The following is a 14348-nucleotide window of genomic DNA, read 5'->3' as shown; positions in this document are numbered from 1 at the left end:
CATCAGCATCTAACCCACCCACCTAACCCACAGTCACCTCCCACCCACCACAGCACGCTCATTCCCTGCCTGTGGCTGACATGGCAGGGCTCTGGCACAGCCTGCACAGCTGGAGCAGGAATGAGAGATCCCAGCACCCACAGGGTTAAGGCTGGAGCCTTGGCTCTCTACAGATGTGGCACACAACACTGCACCCACTCCAAAAAGAGATATGGACACAGTGTTGCTTGCTTTGTGGCACATCTGTGTTTTCAGAGCCACACTGTGATCTCCCCCATGTCCTGTTCCCCCTGCCCACATTCCTGCCAGCCGTCCTGACACGGTACCTCGTGCCCAGTACAGCTGGTGCTGCTGCCCTGCTGTCCCTGCCTGGCACAAGTGACAGAAGCTGTGCCTCGGGACCTCGTGACAGCCCTGCCCAGCCCATTACCTGCAGGTCATTCTGGGGGTTCCAGTCAGAGTCGAAGATGATGCAGGTGTCAGCAGCGGTCAGGTTGATGCCCAGCCCGCCTGCCCGCGTGCACAGCAGGAACACAAAGCGATCCGAGTCGGGCTTGCAGAAGCGGTCGATGGCAGCCTGGCGCAGGTTGCCGCGCACCCGCCCGTCGATGCGCTCGTAGGTGTACCTGCCCAAGACAGGGAGAGCTTAGAGCAGAATCACAGCAGGGCCCCAAGAGTCTGTGGCCTTCAAATCCCTTTCTGCTCCTTCCCCCAGGCTGTGTGGGCACACCAGCCAGGACTTACTGGCAGGACCTGCACCCAGGAGGAGGCGCAGGCCCCATCAGCCTGTGTGCACTGTGGCTGTTCCCAAAAGCTGCGCCTCTTATGATAACAAAACCATCACAACCCCATGCACGGTGCACAGATATGGGGCTCATGGGAACCAGGACCAAGGGAAGGATCTACTTTTACCCAGTCACTCTGAGGACTAGCCCTAAACTACACAGAATGAATGGTCTGAAGTGCTTAGCTCTGGGGTCTCCGCACCCACCAGTAGTACATGGTAAAACAGATGCATCACTATGTGGGCATGGAATGGCCAAATCCCCACCCTGTGCTGTTGCCACTCCATGTGCACTGCATGGAGGTACTGTGGAGGGCCCATGGTGAATGCTGGAGCCTGTACTAACCGTCTCTGGATGAGATAGTCCTCCAGGATGTCAAGGCAGCGCACCATCTGCGAGAAGATGAGCACCTTGTGCCCACCAGCAATCAGCTTGGGAAGCAGCTTATCAATGAGCACCAGCTTCCCAGCTGCCTGGATCATCGCCTGCAGCTGGAAGTCTGGTGCCTCTGGGCAGTGTGTTTTGCGGAAGTCTTCCAGGATCTTCTCCTCTGCCCCTGCCAGGTGAAAAGGGATGTGAGATCTTGGCAAGCCTGGCAGTGCAGCTGCCCAGGGCAGCAGCAAAGGATTGCATGAGCAACAGAATCCATGCAGTCAGAGCTAGGGAGGCTGGCTAGAGACCTCCTGCAGACCCTCCACTCCTGGGACTAAACTTCTGTAGGGCTCACATCAGCTCTTGGCAGAATAAGTCAGGCAGGGACACTAGTCATGTGTTGGAACACCCCCAGACACAGTGAGCCCCAGGAGACCCTAAGGTGCCCATCAGCAAGCAGCCCTTGGAGGATCTGGGCTGCTTGGGAAGGCAACAGGACAGAGCACTGCCACATCATAGGCAGATGGCACAAGGCCTGAGCTGGCTCCCCAGCTAGGCAAGTTCTGTTGGGAGTGAACAGTAAATGCTGCAGTGATACCTGTGTGTCCCCCCACACAACTCCTGTGCACAGCCCTCACCATTGATGAGGTACGGGTGATTGCAGCACTTGCGCAGCTCCATCATGGTATTGATGAGGTTGGGCATGTTGTGCTGGTTGGCACCCTTGGAGAGGAAGGAGAAATTCTTCTCCAGGATGGCCCGGTAGTATTTCTTCTGGATATTGGTCAGCTCCACCTCAATGATGGTCTCCTGCTTGGGTGCCAGATTCTTCTCTACATCATCCTTCAGCCGTCGCAGCATCATGGGCTTGAGGATGGACTGCAGCTTCTTCACCTGCAGAGCAAGCACAGACACTCACTGCCCTCCCTGCACGGAAGCACGTGGGCCAGCAGAGGGGTCTGCTAGCCTGGAGCCTCCCCACGCTGCAAACCCACTGCAGGTGACTAGAGCAGCTGCTCAGCAGCCAGCCAGGACAACTTCAGGGCCTGGGGTCTTTGGGGCAGGCATGACCAGTCCCAGGCTACAAGCTCCACATGCCTGGGCTGCCAGCAGCCTTAGTGTCTGATGCAGGAGGAGAGCTGAGACTTTGGATGGTAGCTGAGATGGCAGTTGCTTCATGTGCCTGTGCCTGCTCCCATAGAATGACAGTCTTTGTGCAATTTCCACATTCAAAAGGCAGTGGGACAGCCCAGGCAACTACGCAGCTTCCCATGACCCACACTCAAGGAGAGCTTTGGAGGAAGAGAACCTGACAAGGGTGATTGACACGTGGACTTACTGACCTCCCCATTCCCCTTGCACTCCTGTTGGTCTCAGGGACAGACCAGGTGGGAGAGGCAGGTAAGCTGTTCTACCCAGGCATGCAAGGGCAGCAGGGAGTCAGTTGGGAGCAGACCACTGCCTTGGCAGGGGCAGGTCTCCTCTCCCCAGAACAGCATTGGGGCTCTGTCACAACTTTGCTTCTCCTGGTATGAGGAGCCCTACCCACTTCCATGAAGCACATGTCTGAAAGCACGTCTGGTTTGGTCACCAGGTGTCCCAGTGGCCTGTGCTAAGTCACTGGTATCATTCCTCCAAGTACCTGCTCCTCCGTCTTCAGGTCTCCAAACTCTTCCAGGAAGGCTGTCTCTGAGGGGAACTGCTGTGGCTCCAGAAAATTTAGGAGGCTGAAGAGCTCCTCTACCGAGTTCTGCAGGGGGGTCCCTGTTAGCAGCACCTTGTGCTCCTGGGAACACAGAGAAAAGGGGTTGAGGGCTCAACCCCATTAGTGGGGGTTGAAGATGTCCCAAGAGCACAATGCTTCTTGTCTTGCAGCCTAAGAAGCACTCTGGGTGGCCTGGGACCACAAACACACTGAGAGGCTTCCCTGGCCGTGGTGACAGCCCTGACCAAGCCACTGCCACACAACACTGCCCTGGGGCTCCCAGGACACTGCCATGCACATGTTCCAGTCCAGCTCTGTGCAACAACAGCCACACTCAACATCTCACACCGCTCCCAGCCTTCAGCCCTGCCCTGGCACAAGAGTGTTGGGCAGGCCTGTGCTGGTGCTGGACAGGGACGCTGACAGAGCCCAAGCTCCTGTGCAGCTGGGGGCAGGATGTTTGTCTGCAGGGCTCAGACAGAGCAAGAGGGAACACCACGCAGAGCCATGGGACACTGAGGGGCAGCAGTGGCTGCTGCTAGGGACAGTCTCAGCAGGGTGCTCCAAAATTAGCAGGGACAGGTATGACTGCGCACTTGGAACAAAGGGGAGCTTTTCTTAGAGGTTCACCATGTAGGTACGTGTGCAGTAAAAGGAGATGAGGTCCAAACAACCCCAAAGACCTGGGAGTGGGGAGTGTGAGGATCAGATGATCCCTCAAGGAGAAAGCTCTCCCTCCCATGACTGACAACATGGGCTTGGGCTTTAGGCACCACCAGGTGCTGGTCCTGGGTGCAGCAGTTCCTCTGTCCCAGCACTGTCAGAGCCTTGGACTCACTACTCAGGCTAATCCTCCTGCCCAGTCTAGTGCAGGAAATGTCCTTGGGAGTGGCCTGCTAGGAAAGAAGGGTAATTGTAGGGTGGGAGACTCCCAGAGGACTTGTACAAAGGGAGGTGATGGGGGACCAGAAGCAACCCTGCTTTGACCCAAGCTCACAACACAGCAGGGCCCTACACAAGACACAAAGTCAGGGGAAACAGCAGGGTCTTTTGGAACTTGTGGGAGTCACAAGACGAATTATTTTCAGAGGCCTGGCCCAGCTCCAAGTGAGTATGATGGAAGCTGGATACAGCAGGAAGATCCAAAAAGCCTGCTGGCCGTTGGTCGAGCTAACAGCAACACTGCTTTTCCCAGGGCTGGAAAAGAGCTGGACATCCAAATAATTTCTCAGAGCAGCTCACTGATCCCTTTGTTAACCCACCCCTGGCATGGAGGAACATTTGCACAGCAGTAAGAAACTATCTCAAACACCACAGCCCTGCCCAGTGTAGGGCACAAGACACAGCAAGGCCAGGGGTATTGTGCAGGGCTGGCCAGCAACTGCCCCCAGGTGCTGCAGCAGCTTACACTGGGCTGCAAGGATGGGCAGGGCTCTGGCAGGGAGCACCCCCACGTGGGAAGGGACAGGGAAAGGTAATATTCCACTCTGGCAAAAAGAAGTTTGTGAGGGCTGCAGGGCACCAGTGCCCCATCCATCAAGGGGCCCTCTGGGATGGTTTTTCTCCAGCCTGGCACAAGGCCTAAGCTGCTGACAGTGGCATCTGACTGCTCAGCATGGCCATCTCCAGCCCACCCTGCTCCCAGGTGAACCTGGGCAGGACGTGCTCACCAGGGCCATCAGCTTCAGCCCCTCCAGGAGTTTGCAGTTCCTGTTCTTCAGGCGATGTGCCTCGTCAATGACCACACAGCGCCACTGGATCTTCTTCAGCTCTGGGCAATCAGCAAGGATCATCTCAAAGGTGGTGATAACCACCTGGAACTTGAAGATCCCAGGGAGAGGGTTACCCTAGGGAAACAGAAACCAGAATTTGAGTCCTGCAGGGTGGCAGCACACTGTCAGACCTCCTGTCTGACAGTATCAGCGTGAGTCAGTATCTGACTCTGAGCTGGAATTTCTCCAGAATCATCTCTCTCAAGCATTGGGCAGGTTTCTGCAAGCCTCCTTGATGGCCACAGGCTGCGCATCTCTAAACCAGACACTGCCCCAGGGCAGGCACATAGGCCCGGACAAGAAGCTGCACCCTCCCTGCTCTGCATGAGTTATGCCTGTTCACTCACACAGAGTGCAACCTGAGCCCATGCCAGCAAATGGGGCTGCAAAGATCATCTCTCCTTCTCCAAATGAACAAGCTCCACAGGCAGCTCAGTGCTTCCCAAGTAAAGGAAGGCAGGGCTGGGGGACAGTGCCAGGAGGACTGTGTGCCCCAGTCAGTACCTGTGTGTCCCTGTACACCATCTCGTACTGCTGGATCATCTGCCGGCTGATCTGGCTGCCGTGGTACACGATGGCGTTCATCTCTGTCCACGTGCGGAACTCCCGCTCCCAGTTCGTGATGGTGGAGAGAGGTGCGATGATGAGGAAGGGGCCATGGATGCCCATCAGGAATATCTCTGAGAGGAAAGTGATTGACTGGATTGTCTTCCCCAACCCCATCTCATCAGCCAGGATGCAGTTCTTCCTGCAGAGACGGACAGGGTCAGGTCAGGGTGGCTCTTGGGGGCAGAAACCACTCTGTCACCAACTCTTTGATGGGACGTCAGGCACACCACCTCTGCCCACACTTCTCTGATCCTGCAGCATGGAGCGTGGGGGGACTTTGGTACAGCGGCCCAAACACATCTGGGTAAGCCAGCCAACTTCTTGTAACACCATGGATTCAAAACCAGCATGAAAGATGCTGTTTTTCAGGTACACATGAGCCAGGGAAAGATGCATCTGATGGCCTGCTGCAGCCAAGAACATGCACATTCCCACCTGCCTGCCACACAATCAGTCACCAATAGCCTGGCCAGTACCAAAAAGCCAGGTGTATCTCAGAATCACAGCTAAGCCCTACTATCTCTAAGACTTATCAGCATATATACCAGGAAGAACCATTCCTAAAAGTTCAGTTGCAAAGCTAAAGCAAATGCACTGTTTCTGGCAGCTGCCAGCCAGCTCCAGCACTTGAAGGACCCAGTGGCTGCTCTGTCAGGCCTGTTTGTCCACTCTGCTTCCCAGCTTCACTGCTCCCATGACAGCACACACAGGGCCTGCTGTTCATGGCAGCACTGGACTCCTGCCTCTCCTCACCTGTTGTACCAGTTAAAGAGCAGCCAGTTCATCCCCTCCAGCTGATACTCCCGCAGCTGGTTGCTGTTCTTGTACTCCCGGGACTTCTCCAGCTTCTGCCAGGACTCGGACGCGGGGCGCTCCTAGGAGGGGACAGCAGGAGCAAGGTCCATGGGAGGTGCTAATGCCCAGTGAGGCCAAATCCCACTGCTGGGGCTGCACACCAGGGACAACACCTCAAAACAGTCACTGACAGCTGAGTCATAGCAAGGGCTTGGCCTCTGGAACCCACCCTCCGGCCTCCAGAGGGGAGGATACAGGGCTTGAACTGCAGCACCAGGGACAAGGCCAGCACTGCTGGACTGTGGCAGGACACAGGCAGTCCCTGCGCCCAGGGCAGAGCTGCCAGCCGGGTACGTTACCTCAGGGTACGTTACCATGTGCTTGATTTCTGGAGGGATTTGGAGGGCTTCAAACTCTTTAATCTTCCCTGGGTCAACATCCTCCTCCAGCTCCCAGGTGCTCTCCTCATAGGGCAGTGAGCACCACTTCACCAAGTAGTGAGTCACCTCCTGCAGCACAGGGAGAAACAGGCTCACAGACAGGGAGAGTCAGCATCCCTGCACCCACCCTGGGCCAGGGGCCCTTGGAGACAGGGAAACCTGTGCAAGGGAAGGCTGGGAAGGCTCAGGGTGCTCAGAGATGACCCACAATGTACACCATGGGGCCAGGCCTCCTGCCATGTCTCCCTCCTTCCCTCCATGGGGCCAGCAAGAGATGCAGCCTCTCACCTCCCCAGTGTCAGGGTCCTTTGTGTGAGCCACCTCCAGAATTCGATCTACCTCCACGTAGTCAGGGTTGAACAAATCCTCATCAGGCTGTGATGGCAAACAGTAAAACAGGAGGTAAGTTCAAGGTGATTCCAGGGTTAAACAGATGGGCACAAGTAAACAGCTGCAGGGCATCTGTCCCCAGGATGCTGCTAGCTGTGTGCAACACACCAAGTGCCCTGGACACAGGTACAGACATCTGTCTCTGGGCAGGGAGGATGCAGGAACCTGGCAGAAGGCAAAGCTCTTTCTTTAGAGCAGTCACATGCTCCGTGCTGCCCTTGCCGGGAGGCAGCAATGTCCTCTCCAGCCTATGTGGCCCAAAGGTACAACTCCTAAGCTGTCTGCTTCAGCTGATGTGCAGCATCCAGAGCACCCAATGAACCCCATGGCTGCAAGGGTGACACCTTGGTCTCTGTCTCTGCTTCCCTCTTGCCCCACCTGGCATAGTCCTTGGAGAGACATGGCCTAGGGCTTGGGAAAGAAAAATCAGGCTTCTACACTCACAATTCCCTAAGCCCCAGTTAGTTACAGGGAAAGAGCATGTGCTCCTTGCTGAACTGTTGGTGGTACAGAGTGTTCCAACACGTGTTCTTTTTTTTCCTGAGAAAGACCCCAAACAGACTCGTGAGTGAGAAATTTGACACACACCCCCAGCTTTCCAGCTACAAAGAAGAAATTTTCATATCCTACTGGCCTGATTTATACCTGTAAGGAGCAGTTTGAGGAGATCCAACAACTATCTCTGGAGCAACAAGATAAATTATAGAACACCTTCCATGCTAAGCAAGATTAATCTGCTTATAGAGCAGAGCAGGCAGGAGCTGCCCTAAGCCCAGATATTTATAGCTCCCTCTCTCCCACAGCATCTCTGCTCCACCACAGAAGCACCTCCAGCCCTATATGCTGCCCTCTCTCCCACCAAGCAACTCATCCAGAGCTGGCATTGCCCTGCAAGGGACACTTGTCACCCTGCTCAATTCCAGCAGTGACACTGGAGGTGTCCAGGGCACAGTCATGGACCCTCAGCTCCAGCCCTGGAGACAGACTGCTCTGGGCTGCAAGGTGCCAAGGGCAGCTCCTGGCCTGCTCAGCCATGGCACTGGGCTCAGAGTCAGGCACCACTGCTCACTGTGCTCTGCTCTCACCTCTGTAAAAATATGTTTCATCTGAGCCTGCTTGTTCCGGAAGCGCTTTATCTTCTGCGAGATCCTGGGGTCCTTCTCCAGCTCCTCCAGAGTTGCCCATTTACAGTGGAGGTAAGAGCTGCAAGGGAAAAAAATCAACATGTGACCAAGAGGCCTTTGGTCCAAAAGCATCAACCACACAGAGCAGCATGGATCTCCCAGCGATCCAGAGAATGCCCAGTCCATGCCTATGCCTATGCCAACCCAAATTGGGGAAAGCCATGCCCCAGGACCAGCCAAGACCAAGCACTGAAGCTGCAGCAGCTTCCCTGCTTCCCACCACAGCTGGCTCAGGACAGTGATGCCTTAAGTTTTAGCTTTAACATTTTTCAGTATTTTATTTCTTTTTTTTAATTGCAGATTCTGTACTGCATTAGTATGTAACTCTGAACTTCATAGAAAGTGTTAGCAAGTTCTCTTCACAGTTTAGTTAGACAAAACAGTCCTTTTCCAGCCTGAGAACCAACGACCCCATTGCAGCTTCAGGCCCAAAAAGTGTAAACAGCAAACTGAGGAGAGCAATCTGGGAGGATGTGACTTCATAACCCGAAGCTGTAATTGGACAATTAACCAAAATATATAAATGGACCAAAATTTATAAAAGTGTGAAACTCATAACCCATCGTCCATCTTGGGTGTAGCCTCAGCCAGGCTCTTGTGCTGCCCAAGGTGTATCTTTTGAAGGCCTTTTTAATAAATCCCTGCTTTATTTCTTTAACACTGCCCAGCCTTTGTTCTAGGTAGCCTCTCAAGGCATCGACAGGCATAGGAAAAAGGGATGCTGGGGCTGCAGCTAGGGATGGGACAGAGGTGGGAGTGCACAGTCCCTGCTCCTGCATGCACAGGGCCCACAGAAAAAAGCACCACAAGTAAAACACTGCACGTACAAGTTCCTGTACTTGACGTAGAACTCCTCTGTCTCAAATGCCAGGCCTCCAGGATGAGCCTGAAACCAAGGGAGGGAGAGTCAGTGACAGTCAGAGGCTGTGCAGAAGCTGGGGGGGCATTCTCAGCCACACCCTGCCTGGCCACAGGCTCCAGGGACTGAGCCCCAGGGTGGTGAGGACAGGCAGGCACTCATTGTGCTGCTGATCCAGAGGGGCAGCAGCCCTGGGGAACACAATGTGAGACCGCCCTTGGGCACGGGGAACTCCCAACACTTCCTGGGCATCAGCCCAGGCCTGACTCCTCTTCAGAGTCTTTCTGGTGCCCAGGACAGCAGAGGCACCACACTGATCCACAGCTCAGAAATGTGCCAGTCTGGGCATAGCCCAGCACCCCACCACAGAAGCAAGAGCACCAACTGCTGCAGCCTCGTGTCCCTGCACAGGGCAGCCTGGTCCCACCCCTCCTCTGCTCAGGGACTTCTAGCCCCACTGACATCCTTGCCACTCACCTCCTTCTGCACCATTCTGGAGGCAAGGATCTTCTCAATGATATTGGCATCATCCTCGGGAGGCTCCTGGGGACAGGAAAGGAGAGCTCTGTTTTTCTGGCTCATCACACACCCCTGGCACTCTGCCAGCACTGAACGGCTGCTTGCTCCTCTCCCAGTCCCCAGGCAGGCAGAGCTGGCACTGGGAGCTGGGAGAGCTGTGCTTGGGGAGCTCCTGCTGGGTGTGAGGGTGTAGGTGCTGCCAGCCCAGCTACACTCACCCTCTGCCTGTCCTCTCCAGGTCAGCCAGGCCACAGCAGGGTCAGGTTTGCTGTGTGGGTCCTTCCAGCCACACCAGGGCAGCCAGATAAGAGTGGAAAGCCTCCCAGAAAAGAGGAGGGAGCTTGGGCACTTGCCCATGGACTCAAGGAAGGAATTATGCCAAAATTATGCACATTCCTGCTCCAAGGCACTCTCCATGCCACATTCTGGTCATGCCTTGGCAGTTATACAGCCCCACAGTGCTGTATGGCCCCAGGGCCCCAGGAGAGCAGGCAACGTGTCTGTCAGGCCCTGCCACATGTCACCCACACGCTGTCATCTGCCCATGGCCACAGGACATGGGCAACAGCACCTCACCCCACCACTCTCCATGCAGCTCCTCCTGGCAGGCTTGAGGTGCTGCCTCCTTCTCTTTGCAGGCTTCTACCCACAGATCCCCTCTGCTGGCACCCAGGGGCTCCAGCACAGCTCCTCTCACTCAGCACAGGCTTGCTGCAGGTGGCCCTGATGCTGTCCTGCTGCCAGCTCTGGGGATGTGGAGGCTCTCCTGGCTGCAGCTGTGCCAGGATCAGCCCCACCAAATGCCAAGGGACAAGAGAGCCAGGCTTGTGCCCATCTGTTCTACAGAGGAGACCCACAGAAGAAGATGCAGGGGAGATGAGAGAACCAAAAACATGGAGCCTGCTTGAGTGTTAGAAATATCAGTTCTGCTTTGGCTAGAACAGTACAGCAGAAGGAGGAGCAAAGTGCAGAGCAGAAAACAGAAGGACTCCGTTCATTCCCTTCTGACAGAGGTAGAGTATGGACCAAGGCAAAGCAGCCCTGAGGTGTCACTCTCCAGACTAGAAAGTCTCTCAAAGAATGGCATGGGGCAGGCTAGGGAAGGACAGACAGGGCACCCCACACCACTAATCTGAAAGTGTCTGGGAAAGCCAAGACCATGCCCAGGGCCACAGCAACCCTTGCATCCCCAGCCCAGAGTGACTGCTGCCTTGGCACTGTCCTTGAGCGCAGGGCAGGATGTTGAACCCAGCACCACAGTGCAATGAGCAGGGAACAGCAGCTCTGCCTGGGCTCCTTGGCTGCCATCTCGAGGCCCAGAGCAGGATTTCTGCCCTGTCTGGGGAACTCTGCCCTAAACTGGGTTAAGACAGCTGAAGGGAGCATGCAGAAGTGCTCCTGCCACAGTCACTGTGCAGTGCCTGTTCCCCTGTGCCCAGGCACCTGCCCTGGCACTGCTGGGCTCTGCCTGACTCTGCCACAGAGGGTTTGTGTGGACATGGCCATCCAGCAGTGCCACGGGAGCTTCCACACTGATCCACAGCCTTTACTCAGGCTTCCCCTGGTCTGTGGCTCACTGCTGGCTGGCTGAAGGCTGCTGGAGGAGCCCTGCACTGCCCAAAGTGCTGTTCAGGACTGTGGCCAGGGTGCAGGGAGAAAGCTGCAGGACCAGGCCATGGAGAAAGCAGCCCTGAGGTTGCAGCACTCACATCCTGCCCTGCTGTCAGTTCTGATCCTGGAGCAGGCACAGGCAGGCTCAGCTGGGCAGGCTGGCCAGGCCTCAGAGCAACCATCCAGCCTGGCTGCCTTGGACATCAGCTTTAATGACCCATCTGGGGCAGGAAAAACTGAGGTGGAAGTTTAGGACTGAGAGGAGAACAGGGTGGGAGCATGGACACATGTCAAAGGCAGCTCACACCTGCTGCTTTGAAAATCTCACTTGGAGAGATGGCTGCCCGGAGCCCAGCTGGGACAGCTGGGACACAGCTTCAGGCAGAGCTGAAGCAGCACTGGAGCATGTCCTGTGGGTGTGTGGTTCTTTAGGTCAGGGCTTATCAACAGAGCTAATACCCACCAAAACCTTGGGAAGAGGGGACTAGAGAGGGTAACAGAAACACCATGAAAACAACCAGTGACAATTATTAATATCTGACAGCTTTGTCAGTGACCAGAAAGATGGGAAGAGCTGCAGGATCCAACACACAGTCACAGACAAGGCAGGAAGGAGCAGCCAGCACTGAACCAGTGGGCAGAGGCAGAAGGACAGCAAGGCCCAAACCACAGTGGCACTGGGTGGTCCCTGCCATGCTGCCCACATCCCTGCCAGGCTGCCCAGCAGATCAGCTCAGCTGGCAAGGGTCAGGCTGGCATCACTACACTCTGAGGCACTGATGGAGAGCAGCAATGTGGGCAGAAAATGATGACATGGCACCTACAAAGCCCTCAGTGGGCAGGAACAAAATAACAGAGCAATCATGGACAGGAGCTATAGAGACCAAAGCCAAAGGTGGGCATGGGCAGTGGGTAGAACATGTCCAGCTGCGTCACACATTCCAGAGGCCTTAGTCTCCAAGCAGGAGGGGGACAGTTGGACCACCATGCCTCTTGTCCATCTCACAGCTCCTGAAAAGCCAGCCTGAACCCTCCCAGACAGTCGCTCTCCCACCCCATCCTCAAGCTGGGACCCAGCACTTGCTCAAGCCTCAGCACTGCCATTCTAGAATGCTGTGCATGAGGCAGACCCCCAGTCCCACAGCCCCAGCCCGGCCCTACCTCTGCCTGCCACGCCAGGGTAGAGGCGGAGAGCGCCGAGGTTCGCCCGGCTCCCAGCACGGCAATGGTCTCGCCATCATCATCCACCACCTTGAAATCCAGGTCCTCGTTGTACTTCCTCCTCTTCACCTGCCGTCCCGAGCGCCGCTTCTGTGCAGGGAGGAGAAAGGGCAGTGCCGGGAGGCACGGACAGACCAAGCACCTCCTCCCTGCTTGAGGGGCAGCGAGAAAGCCCCAGGGCTGCCAGAATTCCTTCCAGGCCCCCGCAGAATGGGGTGGTAGGAAGAACAGGCACTCCTTGCAGCACTGAGATCCCCACCCTGACCCACAGAGCCCCACCATCCCCAGGCCGCGAGGCAGAGGAGCCCTGCAGAGATGCAGGGCATGCAGACCCCAGGCTGCAGGGCCAGGTGTCCCCCGTGCTGTGCCAGGAAAGGGACCTGCCCAGAGCTGGGGTCCCTGCAGAGGGACGCTCAAGGCTGACACATGCAGGGCCCAGGGCAGCAGTGTGCATGTGCATGCAGCCCTGGGCCAACAGCTGATTTCAGGCCGACAGAAGCTGACCACAGTGTTGAGCATGCTCTCTGACTCCTGTGCCCGGAGGCCCTTATTGTGGTCCCACTGAGAGGCAGCCAGGATTTCAGCCACCAGCAGCCAGCTGAGGGCTTTGGACATACCTGGCTGTCAGCTGACTCCACAGACTCCTCTGGGCTCTGTACAGATGGGCTCAGGAGATCCTGATCCAAATCCAAACTGTTCACTGGGATCTCATTTTTCCTCTTCCCTTTCTTCTTCTTCTCCACAGGGGTGTCTTTGCTGCCGAGGCAGACTGACAGTTAGATCATGTCCTGGGGATCCCAGGAGAGGCAGCAGGCTCCACACAGAGCACTGCTGCCACAGGATCACCCAGAGGCAGCTCCAGGCTCCTGGGGCCTCCCCCAGCACTGGGGATCCCCAGTCACTGATGCTCATTAAGCACACCAAGTGTTTCTCCATCCAGCTCCACAACACTGGGATGAAAGGGTCCACCTGCCCTGCCTGGTGTGGAGGCTGGCTGCTCTCACCAGCCCAGGGAACAGCCCCACAGGGGGTGTAGGAGCTGGGGTTCAGCTCTCAGGGTCTAGCACAGGCACAAAGAGGATCTCTCCACCACCAAACTCAGTATGCCAAGGCAAGCACTGATCACAGTGCTCCCAAACACATCCTGTGCTGACCAAAGTCAGAAATAAAGCTCAGCAGCTTCAGAGGCAACCCCTGTCCTGGCACCCTGGAACAGAACCTTCAAGTCCAGTCTTAGGAGCACTGGCCACACTGTTGGCCAACTCCTGCCTGTGCCACAGAGCTCTGCCAGACCCCAGTAAATCTTTACACCAAGCCCAAGCTGCTCCAGCTCACAGTTTGTGTTCCTGGGTCACAGCACTGAGCTGAGCAGCTCTGGTGAGAGCCTCCAGCTGGAGGGGGTAAGCCCTTGATGGCCACAGACACAGGAGGATGCAGACCCAACTCCCACAGATGCAATGGCCCATCACAGCAGTCACTGCCCACTCCAAGGGCCCGCTGGGAAGCTCTGTCCCACCAGGCAACTGCTCTCCATGCTCAGGTCACAGAGGGGATTTGGGCTCTGTGCCCAGGAATCCCACCACCTTCCTGAAAAACACAGAAAGACAAGCCCAGACCCAGGGCATGTCCTCAGGGTAAGGGCACCTGCACAAGGAAACAGCACCAGGGAGCACCACAGCAAAAAAACAGCTGCTCCCAGCATGCCTGTCCATCCTTTCCCTCTGCAAGAAACACTGTTAAAGGAATGGCTCCAAAGATTTGGTGCATGTCCCAGGGCTGAGCAATGCCTCCTTCCTCTCTTCCAGCCCCACCACTCATCCCCTCCACATCCCAGATCTGCACAGTGGCAGAGGAACCATTAGTTTCAAAGCAATGTCAAGATTTTAACTCCATTTGATAAGAAAAATCTCTGCTTGCCTGTGACTAGTGAAAAATAAAGGTAAAAATGTGTTGTTCAGGCCAAAAATGCCCTGGCCATGCATATATGCCTAAATTAGAGGCCCTGAAAATGCTCTGTGAGCAGTGCTTCCACCAAGCAATAACTCCCAAGATATTGATTTGTAAGTCACAATTAACAACTGCTTCA

General features: G+C 55.8%; 1 protein-coding gene across 10 annotated transcripts in view; it reads right to left on the bottom strand.

The window, feature by feature from the left end:
- The window catches only part of CHD6 (chromodomain helicase DNA binding protein 6), a 101625-nt gene that overhangs the window by 28283 nt on the left and 58994 nt on the right, over positions 1–14348 (bottom strand). For 7 of the 10 annotated variants that reach the window (XM_074553462.1, XM_074553463.1, XM_074553455.1 and 4 more), the window contains 14 exons: positions 12880–13018; positions 12203–12352; positions 9389–9454; positions 8880–8938; positions 7954–8071; positions 6767–6853; positions 6398–6547; positions 5997–6118; positions 5139–5382; positions 4533–4709; positions 2800–2943; positions 1796–2051; positions 1131–1341; positions 431–626 (listed from right to left, as the gene is read on the bottom strand). In XM_074553462.1, the coding sequence (XP_074409563.1) occupies positions 431–626; positions 1131–1341; positions 1796–2051; positions 2800–2943; positions 4533–4709; positions 5139–5382; positions 5997–6118; positions 6398–6547; positions 6767–6853; positions 7954–8071; positions 8880–8938; positions 9389–9454; positions 12203–12352; positions 12880–13018 (2119 nt within the window). The remainder of the gene's footprint in view (positions 1–430; positions 627–1130; positions 1342–1795; positions 2052–2799; positions 2944–4532; positions 4710–5138; positions 5383–5996; positions 6119–6397; positions 6548–6766; positions 6854–7953; positions 8072–8879; positions 8939–9388; positions 9455–12202; positions 12353–12879; positions 13019–14348) is intronic. The other 3 variants (XM_074553457.1, XM_074553458.1, XM_074553464.1) reach the window with 1 other exon arrangement.

Source organism: Zonotrichia albicollis, chromosome 17 (assembly GCF_047830755.1).
Source record: "Zonotrichia albicollis isolate bZonAlb1 chromosome 17, bZonAlb1.hap1, whole genome shotgun sequence".
NCBI classification, from domain to species: domain Eukaryota; kingdom Metazoa; phylum Chordata; class Aves; order Passeriformes; family Passerellidae; genus Zonotrichia; species Zonotrichia albicollis.
This window is presented reverse-complemented; position numbering and strand designations above follow the sequence as displayed.